Source organism: Pelmatolapia mariae, linkage group LG23 (genome assembly GCF_036321145.2).
Source record: "Pelmatolapia mariae isolate MD_Pm_ZW linkage group LG23, Pm_UMD_F_2, whole genome shotgun sequence".
NCBI classification, from domain to species: Eukaryota; Metazoa; Chordata; class Actinopteri; order Cichliformes; family Cichlidae; genus Pelmatolapia; species Pelmatolapia mariae.
The window spans coordinates 43,379,626-43,395,467 of NC_086246.1; the positions used below are offsets into that span (position 1 = coordinate 43,379,626).

Consider the following 15,842-nt stretch of genomic DNA (forward strand, 5'->3'; position numbering starts at 1 on the left):
ATCTAGGCATGCATGGTGCACAGAAGCCTGACCTCCACCCGACAGAACACCTTTGGGATGAATCAGAGTGGACACTGTGAACTAGGGCTTCTCCTCCAACATTTATATGCATGTGAAGGCAGATGAGCAAATACTTTTGGCAATATAGTGTATGTTCACTAGATTTGTCCCAGTGTAAGTATAACCCAGTGACCTGCGACATACAGAAATCAGCACAGCTGTTTCCATTTACAGCTCTGTGTGTTTTGGCGGGCCCCAACACCACCCTGGTTTAAACGGAAAGTGGGTGGGGCAGAGTGCATGCCTGAGATGGTCACATCAGGGATGTGGACTCACTTTGAAATGATAAAGATTGATGAGTTTTTAAAAAAAATGCCTCAACTAAGCTTGTAACATGTAACAAGACATGGATCTCAGAAAACAAGTAAAATTTACATAAAATCCTATTTCCCAAAACACCTCACTTCACTGACACACAAGTTGTGTTTATTGTTTTTTTTAAAAAAAGGTACAAAAATAAATTATATCCTTCTATGTTTCCTCTTTTACACTCAGCCTCAGACAATACACATAGTCATTACGACATCCAACTAGGAGTGACCTTTCCCACACCACCGGGGATGAAAACAGCTCCCCGGGAAAGGTATGCGAGGCCAACAGTCGTCCGTCTTTTCCATCCAGGATCCAGACTGTGCCGTCAGTGGAGGCCAGGCCCACCAGTGAACCCCTGCTCCCTACAGCTGAGCCGTCAAACACAAATGGGGTGGAGTACACCTTGCCTGTCGTCTGAAAAGTCCAAACCAAAGAGCCATCTGCACAATTCAAACAGTACAGGCAACCGTCATGTGATCCACACAGAAGTCTCTGCTGGTCTGACGTGATGCATGGACAGGAGAAAACTGGACCCTTTGTTAGAAACTGCCACAGCTGCAAATACACACAAGGGTTATACAGTTATGAATTACAGAGAGGATTCAGAAAATAGCCAGGCCCCTTCCCCCCTTTTCACCATACCGGTACATTCAAATGCTGTCGTAATGAATGTTTGTGACTTTAATGTTTAAAAAAAACCCAAAATCGCTCATTTACAAAATGCAAAATCTTCAGCAAATCAGGTTTTGTATATATATAGTAACTGGAAAATATTATAACAAAAAGTGAGCTCCTTACAAGTTTCCCTGTGTTGCTGAAGCAGCAGATGTGTCCATCAACCGAGCCGATCACAACGTGCTCAGAGAAGCAGTTTGGTGAGGAGAAAAAAGGAGTGTCTCTGCAGTAAGACCACAAGACATCTCCACTGTCCTGGGAAAGAGAAACACACGTGAGACATATAGGGCGATCACTCTTATTATTCTCGTTTTTAATTTTTTAGAATCAGTAGCAGATTTCTCTTTTGAGACAAATGTGCACATAAGGGAAAGAGGAAGGCCACAGAGAAAGTTCATGAATGTAGTGGAAATGGACATGCAGAGGGTTGACGTGACAGAGGAGGATGCTAGCGATAGTATGAGATGGAGACAGATGATCTGCCGTGGCGACTCCTAAAGGGAACAGCTGAAAAATGAAGAACTTTCTCATTTTAAAGATTAAGCTAACACACTCAAAAGTCATCATAGAAATATTTTTACAAAAATGTATGATTCAAACAGACTCGTGCCTCTTCCTTTCTTATTTCCACTTGTGCACCAAATGGCAAAACTATGCTTACTTACGATGCTGAGACAGAGCAGGCGTCCTCCCAGTGAAGCCGCGTACACCTGACGGCGTGATGCGTGAAGACGTGGAGAAGAAAACACAGCTCCTCCACCACAGTGACACTTCCAAACACACTTCTGAACCTGAAAACAGAAAACAGAGCATCTGCTTCAAACACGTCAGACAGGTATCCAGTGCAACCATCAATCTGTGATTTTTCTGAATCATTCGAGTCCTTGTGTCTCTTTGCATCAAGCACTCACCTCTGAGTTTAGGGCGTAAACATACCCATCGTGTGAGCCCACTACCACCAGACCAGTAAGAGGATCCACAGCAGGACAGCTCTTCACAGCATCTCCTGTCTCAAACACCCACTGTGTCTTTCCAGTTTCAGTGCATAAAAAATACACACAGCCGTCATAACATCCTGAGAAAGAACCCCCCCACCCCCCCCAAAAAAAGATATAGAAATATAAAGTAATAAAACCTCCTGAACATTAGGTATTCACAAAGCTGACACTTACCTATTACAACAAGGGCACCACAGTGAGACACGGCAGCAGAGGCCTCGATTCTGTCTCCAAGAACTCGCTCCCACATTAGGTTTCCGGTGGCGACGTCTAAAGCCTGGATCCTGTGGGAGTGTGAGCCGATAAACACTGTTGCTTTGAACAAATCTGACCTGTGATCAGCTCTGTTTTGTACTAGAAGCACCGGGGAGGCGTCCACACATCTGCCTGTGTCTGAGGACCAGCTCAGACTGAGGCCCAAATCAGCTTCTCCACAAGACTCCCTTTCTCTAAGGAGTTGATTCTGCACTGTTTTATCATCTTCTGTATATCTGATGTTCATCTCTATCACCTCGCCCCCTCTTCTTATGACTTTCACAGCCTGTTTCTCCACCTGCAGACTCTCAGCTGCTGTCCAGTCTTTGCGCACTCTCTTTTCTAGTACCTGAGACGTGGATTCGACGTGCCGTCTCTTGGCCTGAGATGGCGCTGACTGGCTGTTCTCATGCTCCAAGATTCCTCTTGCTCTGGCAACATGATTCATGATGTCAGAGAAGGTCCCATCAAGTATAACCTCCAGGAGCTCTGGTGAGGTCACTCCCACAGCAGTGAAGATGTCTTCACAGAGATGCAGAGCCTTCAGAGAATCTCCTCCACTGAACAGGAACTTGGACTTCTCGTCAATGGTAACATCTACAGCAAGATTTAAAGTATCCTGTTGATAGATAGTTTAAAAGAGAATGAACATAAGGAGACAACAGTTTATTTAAATTTAGAGCATGAATGTTGTCATCAAAAATGAAAATACCCGCCACAGAGTCTGAAGAATTTGCCTCAGTTCACTGCAATTTCTCTGTGAAGACTCTAAACACTGTCTCTGTTTTTCATATACTCTGACTAATGCCTCCATGTTGACTTTGCCTATCAAAAAATGACAGTTAGAAAGGTGAATGGATAAAGTGGTGAATGAATTAGCTGCGGTTTCTCCTCAGCAGTGACAGTGTGTCTAAAGCTCACCATGAGCAGTCAGGCATAAAGCCGGGACGAGCACCAGCGTGTCAGGAACGCTGTGAGCAGGCAGCAGCAGAGACAGCTGGCTCAGAATGAGCTTCTTCAGATCTCCGTCTGCACCGCCTGACTCCTCCAGGTGGGGGTTGACAGAAGAGGGTAGGTTCTCAGCATGCTCACCAATAGCACAAGCAGAGGGAATTTGTTCTGCACGTTGCTGTACAGACGCGGAGGTGGAAGCTGCCTTCTGGTGTCCAGATGTGGATGCCACGACAAAGGCGAGAAGTCGAAATCCTTGGTGCAGACCCACAGCACAGGCTTCCACCTGAGGGAGACTCAGCAGGACCTGCAGGAGGGGAGATGTAAATCAAAATCATAAAGGTGTTAAAAAGATGTTGAAAAGGTATTTTGTTTACAAAGAATTAATGAAAAGTATCCACATTAAAGTACAGCATTAAGAAAGGGTACCACCAGTTTAAAAATGTAATTATTAATCAGCTAAAACTTCTTTTTTTCTTGTTTTCTCTTTTTTTCTTATTGCTGTGTGTATGTGACAATAAATTGAAAAAAAGGCTTTAATTGTTTTTAGTAACAGTGAATCTGAGTGAGGAAACTGGTTCATAACAGAGACACCAGATTTCTTTAAGGTGGGGGTTAAGGATTCAAATCTTTCCTTTAATTTACCACAATCAGTACATCAGCTTTGCCTTCAGTATGTTAAAAAAAAAAGATTCAGTTGAAGTGGCTCGAGAAACTGACTAAGACGCCTCCTAGGTGAGGTATTCCAGGCATGTTCTACCAAGAACAGGCCCTGGAGCAGACCCAGGCCAGGCAGAGAGATTATATTTCTTGGCTAGCTTGGAAACACGTTGCTACAACTCTGACTGAGCTTGGGGAGGGTATTCTGGGGAGGTGGTCAAGCTCATCCCTCAGACTCTGCTGACACTGTTGACCCTGTCACCTGGATAAGACGTAGAAGTTGGTGGCTGTTAAACTCACGAGTGATGTGTGTTCCTTCATGTGTCAGTCTTGGTCTAACATGAGGCTAAGCCAGTGGAATTATTTCTTTTTGAATCAATCACACGACTTATAATTCATTCATCAGAAAACATCTTACTTGCTGCATGCTGTCTAAGTTCACTCGTTTTCCATTGCGTTTGATCATTCGGTCTCTCCGTCCCAGGTAGTGCAGCTGTCCATCTTTAACATTCACCCAGTCTCCTGTAGCTCTCATCGTCCCAGGGACAACAGTGTCTTCATCATCCAAGAGACACACTCGGTCCTCTCCACCTGCACAAACGATCATATGAATTCATGAGGTTTTTCTTCATCTCAATGTGATTAATTTGCAGAGAACTCTCAGGTTTTTTTTCCTACCTATGAAGATCTGTCCTTCACCCTCTGAAACAACACAGCCATGTTCATCTCTGACTTCCACCACTGTGCCCATCAGAGGAGTCCCGAGAGGCACAGAAGACACCGTGCTGTGAGATGTTTGTAATGTTAGATAACTCCAACATCTGTAGAACAAACTTGTAGAAGTCATGAACATTTTAAAACGGGGGTCCACTCACAGGTTGCTTGACTGCAGCAGAGACTCTGGTATTCTGTAACAGCTGGCCCAGCAGGAAACCTCAGTGATCCCGTAGATGTTGTAGATTTTAGTTTTATTGTCCTCATGTCTCCAGCTCCCCAGCAGAGCGGGCGACGGGCAGGCTTCTCCACCCAGAGCCAACACCCGCAGTGAAGAGCCGCACGACAGCACGTCCTGTTTTAGAATACGATGGCCGAAGCGCAACAGCAGAGTGGGCGTGACCTGTGACAACAGTGAAAATGAAGCATTGCACAAACAGGGAATACTGCCTCACAGACACAAATGGCTCTACACTTGCCTGGAGGACACTTGTCTTGTGATCGTTGAACAATAGTTCAGCTAGTCGATTGGGCATTTTTTTAATCACATTAGGGACAATGAGGAGTTGAGCCCCAGATGATAAGGCGAGAAAAATGTCCACTACTGAGGGATCAAAGGTTAAAGGTGAGGCGAGGAAAACCACATCATCCGGCCTCATCTGAAACAAAGATCTGAGCAGAAAGAGAAGGGATTTGTCTTGGATTAAAAATATGCCACTCTACAACAGGCAAAGGCATAAATGATTCCTTACTGACCTCAGATGCAGTATGTTGGGAAGTATACACCTGTGTGGTACCCTCACAGTCTTTGGAAAGCCTGTTGTTCCCGATGTGTGCAGCACATACGCCAACTCCCTGCGCCCAGCATCGTCTTGCTGCACAGCTGAACCGCTGAGATCATTTACTGATAAAGTTTGTCCTGCTCCTCGTTCACGCTCAGCGACTCGCAGCGGCTCGATGTGAATCAGAGTCAGTTTGAACTTGAGCAGCTCCACACAAACTTTCACAGTTACGTGTTTGATGAGAGCTGCCTGAAATTGCTTTAAGTTGAAAAAAACAATAGCAATATAAATATTCACAAAAAAACAGAATTCATTAACAAAGAATTTACAAAGGTGTTCTGATATTGCATTAAAAAAAACCTCTTAATATACAGACGAGTCATCTGTAGGAAATATACACTTAGTATATTTTTTTGTTACTGCACAGGAGGGGATCTTGAATTGGGTTTTGCAAACTGTGGAGCCCTTGTTGTAATAGGTCAGTGTCAGCTTTGTGAATATCTCATTTTATCATTGTTTTATATTTGCATGTCTTTTGGGGGGGTTCTTTCTCAGGTTGTCTCCATGGCTGTGTGTATTTTTATGTACTAAATCTGGAAAGACCAAGGTGGGTGTTGGCCTTAATAAATAAATAAGACCATGGCCTTTCTCGTGTGTTTTCATCGTCTGGATGGTTTAATCTTTTAAGTGAGGCCTGAGTATTACATTTGCAAAATTACTCACAGCTGTTGTATTAATGCTGATAAAATATGACAAAATTCAACCTGCAGGAGGTCGGTCTGTACAGCACAGTACTTGAGGCCACATTGGTTCATGACTCTGGCAGAGAGAAGTCCAGGAGATTCTGGGTCCAGTGGGACGTAAGCAGCAGAGGATTGCAAGATCCTGACAAACAAAGCAGAGTCATTTGTGAGTTATGATTTGTTATAGAGCAGTGAGTCACATGCAGCCATAACACACAACAAGCACATAGACACTGACAAATATTAAAATAATGAGAAGTTACTTCTGAATATGACAGCATGCACACATCAAGATAAGTACAAATGCTGTCATACTGATGTAATGTTTGTTTCTGTGTTTTCTTTGTCTTATATATTTATGTTTTGTGGATGTCAGATGCAAATTTGTAGTTTTCCTAAAATCTCGCTTCTGTTGGCTGATCCCTTTAGGGGTCATTACAACAGATCTTCCGCCTCCATCTCACCCTGTCCCTAGGATCCTCCTCTGTCCCACTTCAGTTTTCCTACCAGTCTGGCATTGGAACCAATGATGTCGTCATTCACCGCCTACATCGTTCCCTCTCTCACCTGGAGGCCACTGGGAGCACTGTGAGAATCATGTTCTTTGATTTCTCCAGTGCCTTCAACACTGTTCTTCCCACAGTCCTAAAGGACAAGCTGGAGAGCGCAGGAGTGGACCATCACCTCACTACATGGATTCTGGACTACCTCACTGATCGACCACAGTATGTGAGAACTCAGGGCTGTGTGTCGGACTGGGTCGTCTGCAGTACGGGAGCCCCACAGGGAACGGTTCTGGCTCCGTTCCTCTTCACCAGCTACACTGCAGAGTTCTCCCACAACTCCGCCCAGTGCTTCCTGCAGAAGTTCTCTGATGACTCTGCAATAGTCAGCCTCATCACTGATGGGGACGACAAGGAGTACAGAGGACTGTACTCCTTGTCGTCTTTGTGGACTGGTGCCAGCAGAACTACCTTATGATCAACACTAGTAAAACCAAGGAGCTGGTGGTAGACTTCCGCAGGCACAAACACCCTCCACTGCAACCACTGAACATCCAAGGTATGGACATTGAGTACAGGTACCTTGGTGTTCATCTAAACAATAAACTGGACTGGACTCATAATTCAGACGCCCTCTACAGGAAAGGGCAGAGCAGGCTGTACCTGCTGCGGAGACTCAGGTCTTTTGGAGTGAAGGGCCCACTCCTGAAGACCTCTGTGGTGGCCTCAGCCACCTTTTACAGTGTGGTCTGCTGAGGCGGCAGCATCTCTGCTGGGGACAGGAAAAGACTGAACAGGCTGATCCGGAGGGCCAGCTCTGTTCTAGGATGCCCTCTGGACCCAGTGGAGGTGGTGAGTGACAGGAGAATGGTGGCTAAGCTGTCATCCCTGCTGGACAACATCTCCCACCCCATGCAGGAGACTCTGACAGCACTGAGCAGCTCCTTCAGTGGCAGGCTGCGGCACCCACGATGTGGGACAGAGAGATTTGCAGGTCTTTCCTCCCCACTGCTGTCAGACACCACAAAAAAAGACTTCCAAATGACCAAACACACACATGTGCAATAGCAATTAAACTAAGTGCAATACTCTTTTCTGACATCGTTGTATTATACTCAGTTGTATATAGCATTTGTTTTATTTTATTCTTTATTTTTAATTTTATTCTATTCTATTGTGTACAGTATCTTATTCTATTGAAGTGTTTTTCTAAGTTTTGCTATGTAACTTTGCACTGTCCACTTTCTGCTGTAACAAAACAAACTTTCCACGTGTGGGACTAATAAAGGTTATCTTATCTTATCTGTCACCTGCAAAATCTACTCTACTACATCCTTGAATCTTCTGTGTACTCTCTTTTATTAACATGCATTGTACCTGTCACATAAATAAGAATTCACTGTATATATTTTGATATAAATTATCGTAGCTTGGAATGACAACTTTCCTTTTTGTGTTTTTGGCCTCAATTTCCGTCTCCTTAATTCTGATAACCAGTGTTGGGACTAACGCGTTATTAAGTAACGCGTTACAGTAACTACGTTATTATTGTGGTAACGAGCACGGTAACTAGTTATTATGCGAAAACCAGGAACGCGTTACTCGTTACTGGGATTTAGATAGGCTCGTTATTCGTTACTTAGTGTGGTGGCTATCGCGGAGCTTCCACAGATTCAGTAACATTAGCAAGTGGTGGAAGCCAGCAGGTGGATGAAGGAAAAGGGAGGCAAGAGTAGAGACCCGAAGCGGCCGCCGGTCCGAGTGTCAGGTGAACTGAACTTCAGGTAAGAAGTTATGACCTGCAGTCTATCGGAGTCAGATTTAAACCAAGTTTAGGTGGAGTTTATTTTCGGTATGCTGACATTTTCGTACTGCGTGCTAGCTAGCATGACGGAGTTTCTATACAGCTGGGTGGGTGCTATGATGTTACTGATGTTGAACTTTATTTTGTTCATACGGTTAATTATTAGAGTTTCCAACCGTCCCCTAAAAAACAGAATCGTCTGGTATTCAGAGAAAATATTACGCGTTTCGTAATGAGGTGAAAAGGAACACAGTTTGTCCCGGACTTCAGCTACAATGAAAAAGACACAAAGCTGGAGCTGCACAGCTGCCTCTTCTTCTCTCATTCTCTCCCGTTTCTACTTCAATCACGAAACTGATCAATGATCAGCTGATCGGCTTTTCTCTCTTGTTTGTTTATCGCCCACTTTGCGCCAGAAAGAGGAAACCAGCGGATGTTGTGCTAAACAACAGCAGCACGTTTAAGCTTGATCAGCTGTTGTTAGAATTTATTTACTATTAATTTCTAGTATCAGCTGATGTTTGCTGGAGCCACAGCTGTAAAGCTGCTGGTCATGATATCAGTTTGGTTATCTGGTGAGAGGGAAACATGAAGATGAAACCAGGAGATGTCCTTACTGAATCATCAGAGCTGAACAGGTGATGGAGAAACAGGTTTACCTTTTAGGTCACATGAATGAGTTGAAGGGAAGTTATGAACTGTTTCTGAGAGACAAATAACACCAGCATCCTTTTCTACGTAGCTGACAGCTGGTAACTGTGCAGGGGCGGGTCTAGCAAAGTTTTGCCAGGGGGCCAGGTAGGGCATTAACAGGGAAAGGGGGGGACAAGGAAATACTTTTCTTTCTTATTCTCATTTAAAATGTCTCGCTTTTAAAAAAATAATTATCTGAGTCTTACAACAAACAATTGATAGATTGATACATTTAAACCATCAAAACAGTGTACATCACTGTCACAACAGTGTTTGTTTTCATTCAAAGGCTTTATGATTTTTCCTATAATGGTGGGCCGGTCTCTAGTCAAAATGCCCGGGACGATTTTTTTGTCCCAGTCCAGCTCTGTATGCAGCTCATCTGCAGTCTGGTGTTACCTACATCTTCCTATTCAGAAGGCAGAATTTCCAAGTTCTGAGTACAATCAAAAGCACCACGACTGCAGTTTTTGTGTTGGATGTAAAAAGCAGGCTAGAATCATGGCGGCGGTCAACGACGGTCCAGGCGTGTGATTTCTCTCGTGGAAATGTGCACATTATTTTTTCCTTTCTATTGGTAGGTGGCACAGTGCACTTGTGGCAAGTAAGCAAGCTAGAAGACTGGCAATCTTGCTGGGTATCCAGTTACGGAAGCAACACATTAACAAGAGAATTCTGAGTAAAACCAAAGTTACTTTCCCTAGTAACTAGTTACTTTGAAAGTAACGAGTAACTTGAAGTAACTGAGTTACTTTTTTAGAGAAGTAACTAGTAATGTAACTAAGGTACTAACTTAAAGTAACTTACCCAACACTGCTGATAACTAATATCGCCCATAAATAAACTACAGAGGTCGATCTCTAATGTTTGCACTCACCCCAAAATCCAGACAGGTACAAACAAATCATCTCTGCAGTAAAGCCCGATCACCCCGCTGCTAGGAGAACAGTTATTTCGCAAAGCACGAGAGAATTCATCGCCGAGTTGAACCAGGTCTCTGTAGGTCAGGGACGCCGATGGTTTTCCGGACACCGAGTGTGTCACAGCCAGCCTGTCGGCGTGCAGGGAGGCAGCGGCGGCGACCAGCTCCTGCAGCGTCCGAGCAGACATGTTGAGAAGCCCTTTAGTGACCAAACGCTCATCTACTGTCGGTGTACATTCTGGCAAAACCCAAAATTTTTTAAACATTCAGGTGTTGCTAATTTCAGAAGAAGCTGAATTTGTTTACAAGCACATTTGTCGAGGGTTGATGACGCGAGATTTTACAGTAAGCAATGACGTCTAAAGAACGGTTATTTCAAATGCTCGTCCTAAAGCTCGGCCATAACAACAATTTCTCCTTAAATGTCGTTTTAACTTTTTGCTTACAAAATATTATTAATACTTGCAGTCATTTTCATATGAACAATAACCGCTACGTGTTATCACTGCTAACATCCCGGAGTTTTCTATTTTAATTTTGTCTTTCAAATTAAACGCAATAAAGACATAACCGCAATTTCCTAGTATCAAGGAAGGCACCATATGTCCACTGTCCAATCACACTCCACTATTTTGTGACAGTGGAATCTTAAAAATCGAAAGCGCCATTTTTCTTCTTCGTTTAGCTGTTCTCTTTCTTTGTCGTCTTTTTGATAAAAGATATATATGCAAACATGGATGAGCTTGTAAAGACACAATTGCAAAATAACAATTCAACGTTCAAACTTTCCCTGGATCGAATCATAGACAAGGTGTGTGAATAAGGCTATGGACGGTTAGCATGAAGCTAAGTATCAGCGAGTTTTGCAAATGAAAGCAACAGAATTAACCAACCTCTGTGTTTCCTTCTGATAGTATTCAAAATTTCAGTACCAGGACGCGGGGATAGAGGTTGATCTCGACGACATAAGCCCCACAGGTAAGCCTGAAATGTTTTAATAACATCGTCTGTGTTAGTAAAGGTAACCGGACACTAACTAATTAGATGCGTTTGTAAGCTAGATCAACCACAGGACTTGTTTTCTTTCTGGAATAATGAAGTTCAGTATTATTTATATATTAATTCACAGCAATAGTCGCCCGAAGGGCCTTTTATTACAATAAAAACAATAGACTTTAATTATAAACCTTTGAAAAGTGTTTTGAGTTTGCAAAGCAGTTTGACAGACAAGCAAAAGCAGAATGCTAAATTCAGAAACAGTGAAAAACGGAAAACAAAAATTGAGATGAGAGGACAATAAAGTGAGATAATAGTAGGGAGTTGGTGGAAGAGAGCCTGAAAAGGTGGAGGTATTCTCTGGAGAGGAGAGGATTAAAAGTCAGAAGCAAGATAGAATGTGTGTGGATGAAGATGCAACGAGTAGAGTTAAGGAAGGTAGAGGAGTTTAAATATCTTGGGGTGAGTGAGATTTGCAATGTGTACTTTAGAGGTGGTGACACTGACAAAAAGACGGGAAGCACAGCTGGAGGTGGCTGATTTGAAGATGTTAAGATTGTCATTGGGAGTCACCTGGATAAACATTATTTGAAATGAGAACGTCAGAGGGACAGCTCTGGTTTAGTGGTTTGGGCATTATTTAAAGAGGCTGAGATGGTTTGGACATGTGCAGAGGAGGTATAGTGGATGTACTGGACAGAGGATGTGTTGAAGGAGGACATGCAGAGGGTTGATGTGATAGAGTAGAAAGATTGGCTGAGATGAAGGTAGATAATCTGCTGTGGCAATCCCTAAAGAGAGCAGCTGAAAGAAGAACAAAAAAGATAATATTTCTGCAAAATATCTTGTGCTAAGCCTAGCTGCTGTGTTTTTAATTAGTTGAAGGTGAGATCTTTATCAGCAGTAAGAGATTTGAGGTGGTCTATCCCAGAAAAAACATAAACCTGGATGATTTGTTTTCCCAGATCTAATTTTGAGTGTTGTTTTAATTTTGGATTAAAGGTTTGGATATAATTTGAAAGAAGCACAACTGCAGAGCTTTCCTTTAGTGTCATTCAGACATTAAGGCCATGTCACATGTTACATTTTACTGTTTCTGTCAGCTCCAATTAGAATATTAGTGGTTGATGCAATTTGCATGATTTGTGATTTTGATTGTATTTAATGGAAGAAAATGTTATGTCCTCCAGCTGTTGATCTTCTTCACCAGATTTCAATGATAGGTATTTGTGTGTCCAATGGGTGAAGGCCTGATACCTGAAACACTGCTTAATATTTGACGATCTGTAATGTTCACTTTTTTTGTTGTCTGACCACATTGTGTATATTTTCTGTCCTCAAGAGCTTGACAGCTACATGACGTTATCTAAAAAGAAGGTGATCTCACTGCAAATGAAGGTTTGGGTTACTAACAATGTCCTTTGCAGCCATGCACGACACAAAATGCCATAAGCTGTGTTTACTACTATTTAATCACCCACATTTTCTCCTCAGAGCTCGACAGATGTCAGAGAGGAGTCACTAAGAGGTAATTTCTCAGAATTAAAAGTTTAAATGACAACATGCATCTTTTTCTTTGCTTCACTGTGTAGTTCATCTAATACAACTTGAACATTTCTTACACAGCACAGGACCCCACAGGAGGCTCTCAGGTAAATATACCTGCAGTTACCTTCTGTATCAAAATATCTGGCATAACTTGAGTTAATGATGGTTTATTTTTGACAGCTGGACTTGTCATCTGATACCAGCATCCAGCTGTCTATGGAAGATAGTGGTAAGAAAAAGGAAATCCTTTTGTTTCAGTGTTTTCCAGTCTTGGATTAAATTTGTGACAACAAAGAAATGCACAACAGAGATGCGTGATTGCTTTCTTAAATTACACATACACGCTCTCTTTAATAAATTATTAAATAATATATTTAATAAGTTTTGCCTCTACAAACATTTTGATTTCCCTGTACTTTGTGATAAATGAATAGTTGACCATTGTGGTAGTTTCAAGTGTTAGACTCCAACACCTTGAACAGCAGCTGGCAAAGGTAGTCCTTGTTCTGCTCTTAGCTTTGGCGAGGGTTAATTCGAGTGGGCCTCCAGCTCACAGTGAACCCTCGGAGCAAAAAAACACCACTTTTGCCAGCTGCAGTCCAAGATAGAAGATTTGGAGTACATCCGGTTACCCCAGTTAGGTAACCTGGCCTGTTAGGCAGCTGGAAGCCCGTAGTGTTTGAACTTTCCAAATAAAACAGAGGGTGTATATAGTGAATATATAAAGATTGTTCATCCAAGAGAAGCACTGAGTATATTATTTGTCTAATTCCCAATTTTGTTTCCCCTTGTGCATCACACAGGGATGACTAGAAGTGATGTGACTCAGCTGACTGTGAGCTCACTGGATGAGAGTCAGAGAAACTTTTCCAATGTGGACCTTCAACCTGAAGACCAAGATGAGGAGCTGGAAATGTCTCTTAGAAGTCATGGCAGTTCCTGGGTGGAGCTCTATCCAAGTATGATTAGTCGGATAAAGAGGGCCTGGGATCGGCAGCATGTCTCTACAGCCGCTGATTCTGTGCTGAGGAGGTACCGCAGATGGCGTCAGCAATCAAATAGAAGTAACCTCAACAACACCTTTGTTGTCCCACTTAGACACACAAACAGCAAACCAAAGAAGATGACCACAAAAGCATTTCCAGAGAAAAGCTCCAGCAGGCCTATGAAAGAGACCTGTCCTCGAGACTGGCACGAAATGCACCAATCTCCTGATAGGGAGGAAAACCTTATGAGCAGGCACCAGCATAAGCCTGTCCTTGTAATGGACTTCTCTGCTTCCTCTATGTCCTTTAAACCAAAAGAGATGCCATTAAACAAGACTTTCACTGTGTCTCAGCTGTCCCCTCGTAAACAAACCCAGCTGGAAGACCAGGCCTCTGCATATAGCGTCAGTCCTTCACGACCTTGTGCTAAAGCCTCTGAGGAAAGATCAAGTCTTTCTCTATTAGAGACAGCTGGGAGCTCCATCCTTGCACCAGAATTCACTGCTGCAATACAGAGACCTGATATCTATGGCTCCCCAGTCAGGCAGGAGGTGCCGAGCTTTAGGGACAGGAGTCCCCTAAAAGCAAGAGTGGTGACCAGCCTGGGAAGATCACCTCATTTGTTTTCCAGAAGCCCCAGTGAATATTCTGTGACTTCCAGAGAGCCTATGAGGCCCAGATCACTCACCGCCTCACTGTTTTCCCTGACAAAAAGGCCTGTTTTGCCACTGAAGATGCTTTACTCTCAAAACTCCCAGCAGTCCGTCCTACCACACTCACCGCAGTCAGCCTCAGGAGCAGGGGGTCATCGCAGGCTCGTACGACACCTCTCCATTGATTCCGTCCTGCCTTCGTCCCCTGGCTCGTGCTCACCAAAACAAGTTGATGAAGATTTCATGAAACTTTACCACAAGTTTGTGTGCCAGAACAAGTCAACTTTCTTCAATGGCCCTCCATGCCGTCTCTGTGCTAGAAGCTCTGAGGCCAGCAGAGGTCACTCTTCGTCAGCTCTGGCTGCTCTTGCACTGTCACCGCACCGGTCTGTCCTGAGGAAACGCCACAGGGACCTAGACTGGAGCAGCCATCCACAGTCCAAACGCTTCAGGGAAGTGTATTGCACATACTCCCCAGGGTCCAAACGCCACAGTAGAGAGATGCTAAGGCAAGGTCTCCCTTTGTCTGAACTGGAGCTGCCTCGTGGTAACCACAGTAACCACAGCATGTTTCAAAGGTTCAGCAGCCAGCAGTCTCCAGCACATGAGGAACATGTGGAGGCTGAATCTGCAGCAGATTTTTCTGGCATGGGTAAGCCTCATCCTTTTTTTTAAGTCAAGTGATAGAGTGCTCAAATTATGTATTTTTGCATAGCTACAAAAGTGCAGTTAAGATGCCTCCTAAACATATCAGGTGCACGCAGGTATTTTGGGAAGAGGACTTTTATGAGGACACACCCACTGAATTTGGGTGCATGCATGCATGATTGTGCATGTTTTTTCTAGGGTGCAGCTTTCTAAGGAACCACTCACCCAGACAACACAAGCAAACTAAAGATGATACAAATATCTAAACTGATTGTCAGCTTACTTTGTGAGAATCCCCAATATTCCTTTAAAGTTTGAAATTACAAGTCAGACTTATTTTATGCAAGCTTAATTATCACCACTATGTAAAGAGTCCATTGTATTTTGTCAGAGTGAATTTCCACTTGAAGAGAGAGAAAGAGAGCCTGTGTGGTTGTGTGCTCCGCATACTGAGTGGAGCAGACAGAGGTCACTGTAGCATACAACTCACACAAAAATGACAGCTATTCATCTAAATGACCAGTAAAGTTTGTCTGTCCCGTCACATCTGATCTTCATAGTTTTCTTGTATTGTTTCTGATGACCTAATCATTATGCTTTATTCAACAGGAAGTTCACTAGAGAGCAAAATGACCTGTGGCTACTCTCCCAGGTGACTAAAACAATTCCCATGTACAAGATATTTTTGGCCTCTGGGGGTTGATGTGTTCTTACCCACCTTTTTCCATCACATACAGAAAATGGCGATGAAGCGGATCATCAAGAAGATGGGCCGATGAAATTTAATATAATGTATGACCATCTAGTTCAGCGATGGAAACCTGCTGATATTTAAACTATTTTTAATTGATTATAATTGTTCTTATATTTTGTAGCTAGATTTTATACTATGTTCTATTTTTCTGATGTCTATTCATTATTGAAATAAAATTGTCAATG

The 15,842-nt window shown here is 43.2% G+C and overlaps 2 protein-coding genes across 4 annotated transcripts; one reads left to right on the forward strand and one right to left on the reverse strand.

Moving 5' to 3' along the window:
- Positions 1-474: 474 nt before the first annotated feature.
- aasdh (aminoadipate-semialdehyde dehydrogenase) lies at positions 475-10,388 on the reverse strand. 2 transcript variants are annotated; one of them, XM_063467896.1, is made up of 14 exons: positions 10,028-10,388; positions 6,172-6,292; positions 5,382-5,665; positions 5,105-5,297; positions 4,787-5,028; positions 4,590-4,696; positions 4,330-4,502; positions 3,222-3,558; positions 3,013-3,125; positions 2,220-2,919; positions 1,959-2,122; positions 1,713-1,838; positions 1,171-1,302; positions 475-927 (listed from the first exon to the last, which is right to left on the reverse strand). In XM_063467896.1, exons 1-14 carry the CDS (start codon positions 10,336-10,338, stop codon positions 532-534), a joined length of 3,399 nt encoding a protein of 1,132 aa, XP_063323966.1. In that variant the 5' UTR covers positions 10,339-10,388; the 3' UTR covers positions 475-531. The 2 variants fall into 2 exon arrangements, 1 of the variants encoding a protein (XP_063323966.1); XR_010092197.1 differs by having other exon boundaries at positions 816-927; positions 1,709-1,838.
- A 363-nt stretch (positions 10,389-10,751) lies between these two features.
- Positions 10,752-15,737, forward strand: si:dkeyp-117h8.4 (uncharacterized protein LOC572032 homolog). Of its 2 annotated transcripts, XM_063466259.1 has the most exons (9): positions 10,752-10,883; positions 10,987-11,050; positions 12,411-12,466; positions 12,563-12,596; positions 12,695-12,720; positions 12,797-12,845; positions 13,420-14,907; positions 15,513-15,555; positions 15,641-15,737. In XM_063466259.1, the coding sequence occupies exons 1-9, from the start codon at positions 10,806-10,808 to the stop codon at positions 15,651-15,653; spliced, it is 1,851 nt and encodes a 616-aa protein (XP_063322329.1). In that variant the 5' UTR covers positions 10,752-10,805; the 3' UTR covers positions 15,654-15,737. The 2 variants fall into 2 exon arrangements, with proteins under 2 accessions (XP_063322329.1, XP_063322330.1); XM_063466260.1 differs by lacking the exon at positions 10,752-10,883 and having other exon boundaries at positions 11,038-11,050; positions 12,700-12,720.
- The last annotated feature ends 105 nt before the right edge of the window (positions 15,738-15,842 follow it).